Source organism: Loxodonta africana, chromosome 17, assembly GCF_030014295.1.
Source record: "Loxodonta africana isolate mLoxAfr1 chromosome 17, mLoxAfr1.hap2, whole genome shotgun sequence".
Lineage (NCBI taxonomy): Eukaryota > Metazoa > Chordata > Mammalia > Proboscidea > Elephantidae > Loxodonta > Loxodonta africana.
Window position 1 is genome coordinate 72,841,909 of NC_087358.1, and position 12,118 is coordinate 72,854,026.

The 12,118-nt window shown below is 39.0% G+C and overlaps 1 protein-coding gene across 1 annotated transcript in view; it reads right to left on the reverse strand.

Moving 5' to 3' along the window:
• Positions 1-386: 386 nt before the first annotated feature.
• Positions 387-12,118, reverse strand: part of C17H13orf42 (chromosome 17 C13orf42 homolog) — a 43,216-nt gene continuing 31,484 nt past the window's right edge. Inside the window, exon 4 of the mRNA XM_023551345.1 lies at positions 387-561. Coding sequence (XP_023407113.1) covers positions 387-561 — 175 coding nt within the window. The remainder of the gene's footprint in view (positions 562-12,118) is intronic.

Below are 12,118 nucleotides of genomic sequence, written 5' to 3' on the forward strand. Positions count from 1 at the left end.
AAACTTTGGCCCAGAGCTCCATGGGGGGTTCACTTCCTGTGCTGAGCACAAAGCTAGCAGCCACTTAGACACGTGGGAGAACCAGACCCTGGGGACAGACCAGGTGAGGCCAGGGATGTGGGCCTACACAACCCCCAATAAGTCCTTCCATTTCTTCTGTACTGAAGTCTAGCCAGGCTGTAAGAACCTGCTCACCGGTCCACACAGGCAGACCCTAGGGGAAGCCGCAGGTCTGTTTGGCACTAACCGAGCACCATCGGGCAGTGTGTTGATGGGTTTGCTTTGTTACAATGTCCCCTTTTAGCCCTACAAACACCTTATAATGCACAGAAAGAAGACCCCATCTCTGGAATCCACCCCAAGAAAGGCCAGGAGCCCAGATGGAGTCAGGGCACAGCCTGCTCCCAGAGTCTCTCCCGCAGAAGCCACTGTCCTTTGGGGTTCTCCGTCTCATAGAAGTCCTCCTCTGGAGACACCAGGGGCTCCAGGGCAAAGAGCTCAGCATCCAATTCCATGTCTTCTCCAGAGAGGTTGGAGAGGATCTGTCTGGAACTCCCCAGGCTGGAAGGGAGGAATGAGGCACAGAGTTTCAGTTCAGCTTGGCTAGTAGCACAGAGGGAAGGGATTGTCACCATTCCAGTGGAGATCATCAGATTGCTCCCCTGCCCTGGGCCTGGTGGAGGACCAAGCAGTAACGTCATGGGGCTATGGGCAGACCTCAGGTGGACCTTGGCCTGCCCTTGAAGGGAAGGATGGGAGATGGCTCATGGTTGTAAGATGTCCAATGCATGGTCTACTATTGTTATGGATTGAAATTGTCCCCTCTCAAAATATGTGTTGGAATCCTAACTCCATGGTCTATTATTGTTATGGGTTGAATTCCCCGCCCTCCCCTCTGCCCCTGCAAAAAAAAAATGTGTTGGAATCCTAACTCCTATGCCTATGGATGTAATCCTATTTGGAAATATGGTTTCCTTTGTTATGTTAATAAGGCCATACAAATGTAGGGTTGTCTTAGACCTAATCACTTTTGAGATATAAAAAGAACAAATTAGGCACAAAGGCAGCAGGCACAAAAGGGGGAAAGATAGATGCCATGTGGAGATTGCCAAGGAACAAAGAATGTGGGGGTTACAGAAGCTAAGATAAGGATCTTCCCCCAGAGCCAACAGAGAGAGCCTTCCTCTGGAGCCCTGAATTTGGACTTCGAGCCTACTACACTGTGAGAAAATAAATTTCTCTTCATTAAGGCCACCCACTTGTGGTATTTGTGTTACAGCAGTACTAGGTAACTAAGACTATTATTATAGGAGGAAAATGTTATTTAGAAAACATTCTGAATCCATCAGAGTTGGACAACTTTTTTTTAGAAAAACGGAGGTTGATGAATCTTGATAGGCCATTCTGCCGTGAAAGGTCCCAGCAGAAGTTCTCCATCCAGAGAGTGGCCAATGGCTTTTTAAGTCAGTGGCCTCCAAATAATTGATGCTGGTTCCCTCTTGGTGCAATTCCCTCTTGCACGCCAAGCTCTCATTAAAAATCTGTAGTACAAAGGGGGTGAAGCGAGATAGTAAAGTAAGTGGATGTCCCTATTTATTCCCCTATCCACTAACCCATCAAGCAAGGGATAAAAACAAGCAGAGGCTGAGATCTCAGAACTCTGGAGGGCAGCTGTGGTGTCAGAGAGCTGGGGTGAGTCCAGAAGCAGAGGAGAGAAGCAAGGATGTCACAGAAGCTGGGAGAATCTACCCACTAACATCTGGAGCCCTTGCTCATCATAGCCATTTTGGGACCAGGCTGGCAACACCCCAAACAAGGAACAGATGGGCACCAGGACTGGGAGGAACTGCAAGGGCAGCAGCGTGGAAGAAATATTTCAAACCGACTGGCAACACAGAGGGAAGTGGCTAGCTCCTGTCCACAGAGGGATACGATGCGAGAGCCTGTGCAGGGGTGTCCATGATGGAAAGACACAGACAGCCCCTCACCTTCACCATAGAAAAGCCAAGCCCCATCACTTACGTCAGCATCTGCACCCAGCTAACCACTCCCTCCTGAACATGTACATTGAATTCCAGAGAGCAAACATCCAAAACTCCTCAGTCAGCACTGAAAAAAAAAACCTAGAGACAAGAGTGCCCTCCAGTGGTTCTCAGGAGAAGATACCAAGCCACTGCCACTGGGTTGATTGTGACTCACAGAGACCACTGGGGAAGAGCAGAGCTGCCCCCTGGGGTTCCCAGGGCTGTGTCTTTGTGGGGCCAGGCTGCTGCATCTTTCCCTGTGGAGTGACTGGTGGGTGATAAAACAGGCCTTTCAGCTGGCAGTTGTGTGCTTGGCCACTGCACCACCAGAGCACTCAATAAGAAAATTTTCCCCCACACACAAAATTTAAAGTAAAAAAAAAAAAGATAACAAAATGGCCAAAGTTCAACAAAACTATAATAAAACACACACACACACACACACACACACACAAAACAACTAAAGAAGGACCAATCAAAAAGCAAAACAAGAAAAAGAGGAAATTTCTCCTATGGAGGCCAGACTAATGCGAAGAGTTGATAATTTTCATACTATGGTGCTAAATATGTTTAAAGAAAGCAAGAAGCACACAGACAACAAACCAGCAGAGATCAGGAAAGAAATGGAGGAACAAAATGAGAGATTCAACAAAGAAATTGAAAACATAAAAAACAAACAAACAAAAAAAAAAACCCAGAACTACTGCAGCTGAAGAATAAAGTAACTGAATTAGAAAAAGCATGAGAAAAACTTAACAATACAGTAGAACAGATAGAAGACAGACTAAATGAACTAGAATACGAAACAACGGAACTTATCAATCCTCAAGATAACAAGAAAGAAAAACAAAGAAAAGCAAACAAACGCAAAAGGAAATATGGAATTCAATTAAGAAATCTAACATTAGAATTATTGGAATCCCAGAGTAACATGACAACAACGAAGGCATAAAAACAAATTTCCAAGAGATAATCACAGAATTTCCCAGATCTACAAAACACTCAAAAAACATATAGCAAAATGAGTAAGGTAGACATTTTGTTTTCAGTAATAACCTTAAATGTAAATGGCCTAAATGTCCCATGCAAAAGGTAGAGAGTGGCAGAATGGATTAAAAAAAAAATGATCCATTCTTTTGCTGTCTGCAAGAAACACACCTTAGACATAAGGACACAAACAGACTGAAAATCAAAGGATGGAGAAAAATGTTTCATTCAACCACTAAACAAAAAACAGCAGGGGTGGCCATATTAATATCATATAAAATAGACTTTAAATCAAAATCTATTTCAAGAGATGAAGAAGTACACTACATAAATAAAAGGGTCAATCCAGCAAAAATAATAATGACAATTATAAATAGATATGTACCTAACAGCAATGCAACAAAATTCATGACAAAAACAAAGAACCAGGAGCCTCCCAGATGAAGAGAAGGTCTTGGAATTACTGGAGGTAGAATTCAAAAGATTTTTACACAGAGTTCTTTAAGAGATCAGGAAGGAGATCAGGCAAAATGCAGACCAAGCCAAGGAACATACAGACAAAGCAACAGAGGAACTTAAGAAGGTTATACAAGAGCAAAATAACAAATTTAACAGTTTCAAGAATCCATAGAGAGACAGCAAATAGAAATCCAAAATATTAACCATAAAATTTCAGAATAAGACAACTCAATAGAAAGTCATAGGAGCAGAACTGAGGCAATGAATGTCAGGATTAGTGAGATTGAAGATAAAGCACGTGACACCAACTTATTTGAGGAAAAATCAAAAGAATTAAAAAAAATGAAGAAACCCTAAGAATTATGTGGAACTCTATCAAGAGGAATAACCTAAGAGTAATTGGACTACCAGGACAGGGCACGGGGAGGGGAGGGTAACAGAAAATACAGTGAGAATTGTTGAAAATTTGTTGGCAGAAAACTTCCCTGATATCATAAATGACAAGAAGATATCTATCCAAGAAGCTCATCAAACCCCACACAGGGTAGATCCCAAAAAGAAAGTCACCAAGACATTTTTATAATCAAACTTGCCAAAACCAAAGATAAAGAGAGAATTTTAAGAGCAGCTAGGGATAAACGAAAAGACATCTACAAAAGAGAGTCAATAAGGCTAAGGTCAGCCTACTCAGCAGAAACCATGCAGGAAAGAATGCTTTGTGATGACATATATAAAACCTTGAAGGAAAAAAATTACTAACCAAGAATCCAGCAAAACTCTCTCTCAAATATGATAGCAAAATTAGGTCATTTTCAGATAAACAGAAATTTAGGTAATTTGTGAAAACCAAACCAAAATTACAAGACATACTAAAGGGAGTCCTCTGGTTAGAGAATCAGTAATATCAGATAACAACCCAAAGCTAGAACACAGGACAGAACAATCAGATATCAAACCAGATAGGAAAGTCACAAAAACAAGTCAAAGCTGAAACACTGAAAATAGGGAAACAGACATCAATATGTAAAAGATGACAACATTAAAACAAAAAAGAGGTATTAAATAATGTACTCATAGAACTTCCATATGGACAGGAAGTCAAGATGATATCAAGAAATAAAAGATTGCTTTAAACTTAGAAAAATAGAGGTAAGTTTTAAGGTAACAACAAAGGAAACTAACAATCCTACACATCAAAATAAAAAAGAAGAAAAACATAAAGACTCAGCAAATACAAAATCAACAATGAGAAAGATGAAAAGAAAATGCAAAATGAAAAGAAAAATGACTCAGCACAGAAAATTAAGTGGCACAAAGAAACTGTCAACCACACACACACACACACACACAAAATACATCAAAATGACAGCACCAAACTCATACCTAACAATAATTTTGCTGAATGTAAAAGGACTAAATGCACCAATAAAGAAACAGAGAGTGGCAGAATGGATTAAAAAAAAAAAAAAAAAAAAAAGATCCATCTCTATGCTGTCTACAAAAGACACACCTTAGACTCAAAGACACAAACAAACTAAAACTCAAAAGATGGAAAAATATATCAAGCAAACAATAATCAAAAAAGAGCAGGAGTGGCAATATCAATCTCTGGCAAAAAAGGCTTCAAAGCAAAATTCACCACAAAGGATAAGGAAAAACACTATATAATGATTAAAGGGTCAATACACCAGGAGAATATAAATATTTACACACCCAACGACAGGGCTCCAAGATACATAAAACAAACTTTAACAGCATTGAAAAGAGAAATAAACAGCTTCACAATAATAGTAGGAGACTTCAACACACCACTTTTGCTGAAAGGACAGAACATCCAGAAAGAAGCTCAAAACAGACTTGAAAGATCAAAATGCCACAATCAACCAACTCAATCTCATAGACATATACAGAACACTCTACCCAACAGCAGCAAAGTGTAATTTCTTTTCCAACACACAGGGAACATTCTCCAGAGTAGATCACATATTAGGCCACAAAGCAAGCTTTAACAGAATCCAAAACACTGAATATTACAAGCCATCTTTTCTGACCATAAGGCCATAAAACTAGAAATCAATACCAGAAAAAGCAAGGGGAAGAAAATCACATACTGAACAATACCTTGCTCAAAAACTACCAGGTTATAGAAGAAATCAAGGACAGAATAAAGAAATCCACAGAATCAAATCAGAATGAAAACACATTCTACCACAATCTTTGGGACACAGCAAAAGCAGTGCTCAGAGGTCAATTTATAGCAATAAATGCACACATCCAAAAAGAAGAAAGGGCCAAAATCAAAACATTAACCCTACAACTCAAACAAATAGAAAGAGAGCAGCAAAAGAAGCCCTTGAGCACCAGAAGAAAGGAAATAATAAAAACTAGAGCAGAAATAAATGAAATAGAGAATAAAAAAAAAAAAAACAATTGAAAGCGTTAACAAGACCAACAGTTGGTTCTTTGAAAAGATCAACAAAATCAATAAACCATCAGACAAACTAACAAAAGAAAAACAGAAGAGGAAGCAAATAACCTAAATAAGAAATGGGAGGAGCAATATCACAACAGGTCCAACTGAAATTAAAAGAATCATAACAGAATACTACGAAAAACTGTACTCAAAAAATTTGAAAACCTAGAAGAAATAGATGAATTTCTAGAAACACACTACCTACCTAAACTAACACAAACCAGGGTAGAAAAACTAAATAAACCTACAACAAGAGATTGAAGAGGTTAAAAAAAAAAAAAAAAAAAAAAACCAACAAAAAAAAGCTCTGGCCCTGATGGTTTCATTGGAAAACTCTACCAAACTTTCAGAGAAGAGTTAACACAAATACTACTAAAAGTATTTCAGAGCACAGAAAAGGATGGAACACTTCCAAACTCATTCTATGAAACCAGCATAGCCCTGATAACAAAACCAGGTAAAGACACCACAAAAAAAGAAAATTATAGACTTATATCCCTCATGAATGTAGATGCAAAAATCCTCAACAAAATTCTAGCCAATAGAATTCAACAACATATCAAAAAAATAATTCACAATGACCAAGTGGGATTCATATCAGGTGTGCAGGGACGGTTCAACATTAGACAAACAATCAATGTAACCCATCACAAAAGATAAGAACCACATGATCTTATCATGATCTTATCAATTGATGCAGAAAAGGCATTTGACAAAGTCCAACACCAATTCATGAAAAAAACTCAGCAAAATAGGAATAGAAGGAAAATTCCTCAACACAATAAAGGGCACTTATACAAAGACAAGGAAACCCTGGTGGTGTAGTGGTTAAGTGCTACAGCTGCTAACCAAAAGGTCAGCAGTTCGAATCCCCCAGGCGCTCCTTGGAAACTCAATGGGGCAGTTCTACTCTGCCCTATAGGATCACTATGAGTCGGAATCGACTTGACGGCAGTGGGTTTGGTTTTGGTTTTATATAAACCCAATAGCCAACATCATCCTAAATGGAGAGAGTCTGAAAGCACTCCCTTGAAAACGAGAACCAGACAAGGATACCCATTATCAGCACTCTTATTCAACGTTGTGCTGGAGGTCCTAGCCAGAGCTATAAGGCAAGAAAAAGAAATAAAGAGCATCCAAATTGGTAAGGAAGAAGTAAACGTACCCCTGTTTGCAGATGACGTGATCTCATACACAGAAAAGCCCAAAGAATCCACAAGAAAACTACTGGAACTAATAGAAGATTTCAGCAAAGTATCAGGATACAAGATAAATATACAAAAGTCAGTTGGATTCCCCTACACCAACAGAGAACTTTGAAGAGGAAACCGCCAAATCAATACCATTTACAATAGCCTCCAAGAATATAAAATACTTCTGAATAGTCTAACCAAAGATGTAAAAGACCTATACAAATAAAACTATAAGACACTACTGCAAGAAACCAAAACAGACCTACATAAGTGGAAAAACATACCTTATTCACGGATAGGAAGACTCAGCATTGTGAAAATGTCTATTCTACCCAAAGTGATCTATAGATACAATGCAATCCTGATCACATTTTTTAATGAGATGGAGAAACAAATGGAAGAGGCCCCAAATAAGTAAAGCATTACTGAAGAAGAACAAAGTGGGAGGCCTCACACTACCTGATTTTAGAACCTATTATACAGTCATGGTAGTCAAAACAGCCCAGTATTGGTACAACAGGTACACAGACCAATGGAACAGAATTGAGAATCCCGATGTAAATTCATCCACCTATGAGCAGCTGATATTTGACAAAGGCCCGAAGTCCATTAAATGGGGGAAAAGACAGTCTCTTTAACAAATGGTGCTGGCATAACTGGATATCCATCTGCAAAACAACGAAACAAGAACCATACCTCACACCATGCACAAAAACTAACTCAAAATGTATCAAAGACCTAAACATAAAATCTAAAACGATAAAGATCATGAAGAAAAAACAGGGACAATGCTAGGTACCCTAATACATGGCATAAACAGAATACGAACCATAACTAACAAGGCACAAACACCAGAAGAGAAACTAGATACCCGGAGCTCCTAAAAAACAAACATTTATGCCCATCCAAAGACTTCACCAAAGGAGTAAAAAGATAACCTGACTGGGAAAAAATTTCTGGCTATGGTATATCCCATCAGGGTCTAATCTCTAACGTCTATAAGATACTGCAAAACCTCAACAACAAAAAGACAAATAACCCAATTAAAAAACAGGCAAAGGATATGAACAGGCACTACAACAAAGAAGACATTCACAAGGCTAACAGATACATGAGGAAGTGCTCACAATCATTAGCCATTAGAGAAAGCAAATCAAAACTGCAATGAGATACCATCTCACCCCAACAAGGCTAGCACTAATCCACAAAATAATAAATGTTGGAGAGGTTGTGGAGAGACTGGAATGCTTATACACTCTGGTGAGAATGTAAAATGGTACAACCACTTTGGAAATCAATTTGGTGCTTCCTTAAAAAGCTAGAAATAGAGGTACCACACGATCCAGCAATCCCACTCCGTGGAATATATCCTAGAGAAATAAGGGCCATCACATGAATAGACATATGCACACCTATGTTCACTGCAGCACTGTTCTCAACAATGAAAAGATGGAAACAACCTAGTTGCCCAGCAACAGACAAATGGATAAGCAAATTATGGTATATTCACATAATGGAATACTACACAATAATAAAGAACAATCATGAATCCATGAAACACCTCACAACATGGATAAACCTGGAAGGCATCATGCTGATCGAAATTAGTCAGTCGCAAAAGGACAAATATCGTATGAGACCACTATTATAAGAACTCAAGAAAAGGCTGAAACACAGAAGAACACATTCTTTGATGGTTATGAGGGTGGGGAGGGCGGCAGAGGGGAATTCACTAACTAAGGAGCAGACAAGAATCATCTTAGGTGAAGAGAAGGATAACACACAGTACAGGGGAAGTCAGCACAACTGGACTGAACCAAAAGCTAAGACATTCCTGGACACAACCAAACGCTCTGAGGGGCAGAGTAGCAGGAGCGGGGATCTGGGGACCATGGTTTCAGGGGACAGCTAGGTCAATTGGCATAACAAAGTTTATTAAGAAAATGTTCTGCATCCCACTTTGGTGAGCATCATATGGGGTCTTAAAAACTTGTGAGAGGCCATTTAAGATCCAACAATTGGTCCATACCCACCTGGAGCAAAGGAGCATGAACTCTAAAGACACAAGACAAATATTAGTCCAAGAGACAAAAGGGCCAAGTAAACCGGAGAGTGCATCAAACCGAAACCAGAAGAACTTGATGGTACCCAGCTACCACCAATGACTATCCTGACAAGGAACACAACAGAGAGTCCCTAACGGGGCAAGCGAAAAGTGTGGTGTAGAACTCAAATTCATGTAAAAAGGCCAGATTTAATGGTCTGACTGAGACTGGAGGAACCCCCGAAGACATGGCCCCTGTACTCTGTTAAGCCAGAACTAAAACCATTCCTGAAGCCAACTCTTCAGACGAAGATTAGACTGGACATAAAACATAAAATAATACTTGTAATGAGTGTGCTTCTTAGTTCAAGTAGATAAAACCCGATACACGAGACTAAACGGGCAGCTTCTGTCTGGAGGCAGGATGAGAAGGTAGAAATGGACAGGAGCTGGTTCGATGGACATGGGAAACCTGGGGTGGAAAGGGGGAGTGTGCTGTCACATTATAGCGGTTGCAACTAGTGTCACATAACAATACAAGTATAAATTTTTATGAGAAATTAACTGGAGCTGTAAACGTTCACCTAAAGCACAAAAAAAAATCGCAACATAGGAAAATATTTATTGATAGAAGTTGTTTACAAGATTAAACACACACACACAGAGACACACGCAGGATGCTCCCTTAAACAATTAACTATATGAGACCAAACAGTCGACATTTACCCAAAAGAAAAGATGAGAAGGCAAGGAGGCGAAGGGAAGCTAGATCAATGGAAACAGAAGAAATGGAATGGAAATAATGAGAATGCTGACACATTGTGAAAACCGTAACCAATGGCATGGAACAAGTTGTATAAAAATTGTTAAATGAAACCCTAATTTGCAGTATAAATTTTCGCCTAAAACACAATTAAAAAAAAAAAATCAACTGGATTCCTCTATACTAACAAAGACTACTCCGAAGAAGAAATCAAGAAAACAACACCATGTTTAATAGCCCCCTGTCATGGATTGAATTTTGTCTCCCCAAAAATGTGTGTATCAGTTTGGCTGGGCCATGGTTCCCGGTATTGTGTGATTTTCCTACATGTTGTAAATCCTGCCTCTATGATGTTAATGAGGGAGATGGGCGGCAGGTGTGTTAGTGAGGCAGGACTCAACCTACAGGATTGGATTGTATCTTGAGGCACTCTCTTGAGATATAAAAGACGGAAGCAAGCAAAGAGACAGGGGACCTTATACCACCAAGGAGGCAGCACCAGCAGCAGAGCGTGTCCTTTGGACCTGGCGTCCCTGCACCTGAGAAGCTCCTCGGCCATGGGAAGATTGAGGACAAGGACCTTCCTCCAGAGCTGACAGAGAAAGAAAGCCTTCCCTGGAACTGATGCCCTGAATTTGGACTTCTAGCCTACTAGACTGTGAGAAAGTAAATGTCTCTTTGTCAAAGCCATCCACTTGTGTTATTTCAGTTATAGCAGCACTAAAAAAAAAAAAAAAAAATTTTTTTTGCTATAACAGAAATAACACTAAAAAAAATTTTTTTTTTTTTTAGTGCTGCTATAACAGAAATAACACAAGTGGATGGCTTTAACAAAGAGACATTTATTTTCTCACAGTCTTTTAGTAGGCTAGAAGTCCAAATTCACTAGATAACTAAAATACCCCCAAATCGATAAAATACCTAGGAAGTAACCTAACCAGGAGCATAAAAGACCTATACAATGAAAATTATAAAACACTACAAGAGACTAAAAGAGGCCTACAAAAATGGAAAGACATCCTGTGCTCATGAATTAGAAGACTTAATATAGAGAAAATGTCACTTCTACCTACAGTGATCTATAGGCACAACGCAATCCTGTTGTTACAAAGTCCCAACAGCATTCTTTACCGAAATGGAAAAATAATGCCCAACTTCATATGGATAGGAAAGAAACCCCGAATAGTCAAAGCAATTTTGAAGAAAAAGAACAAAGCCGGAGGCCTCACACCGCAGTATCAGAACACACCATACATTCAGTGTAATCAAAACAGCCTGTGTAATCAAAACGATAAATACATAGACTGGTGGAACAGAAATGAGAACTCAGGATTAAACTCAGCCACCTATAGACAACAGATGTTCAACAAGGGGTCAAAGCCCATTCGGTGGGGACAGAAACAGTCTCTTTAATAAATGGTGCTAGCAAAACCGGATATCCAACTGCAGAAAAATGAAACAGGCCCCACACCCCACCATACTCAAAAAGTAACTCAAAATGGATCAAAGACCTAAATGTTAAATCCAAAACCATAAAATTCCTGGGAAAAAAATATGGGACCTAACCTTTTGTAAAAATAGATAACAAATGCAGAATAGAAGAAGCCAAAACAGATAGATGGGATCTCATAAAAAATTTAAAATTTATGCTCATAAAAAGACTTCATAAAAAGAGTAAATAGACAACCTACAGACTGGGAAAAAAATCTTCAGAAATGGCTTATCCAATAAGGGTCTAATCTAAAATCTACAGAAAACTTGCACCAAACTCAACAACCAAAAGACAAATAATTCAATCACAAAATGGGCGAAGGACATGAACAGAAACCTCACCAAAGAGTACGTCCAAGCAGACAATAAACTTATGAAAAGATGTTCAGGATCACTAACCATTAAAAAATATATATATATATTATTATTATTTTTTTAGAGAGGTGCAAATCAAAAGTACAGTGACATACCACCTTAAAAAAAAATTACTCCTGCTAAAATGGCACTGATTAAAAACTAACAAAAAAAGATAACAATAAATGTTTGCAAATATGTGGGGAGATTGTAACTCTTATCCATTGCTGGTGGAACTGTGAAATAGCACAACCACTAGGGAAAATGGTATGAAGCTTTCTCAAAAAACTAGAAATAGAACTACCCTATAGGGTCGCTACAAGTCATAAT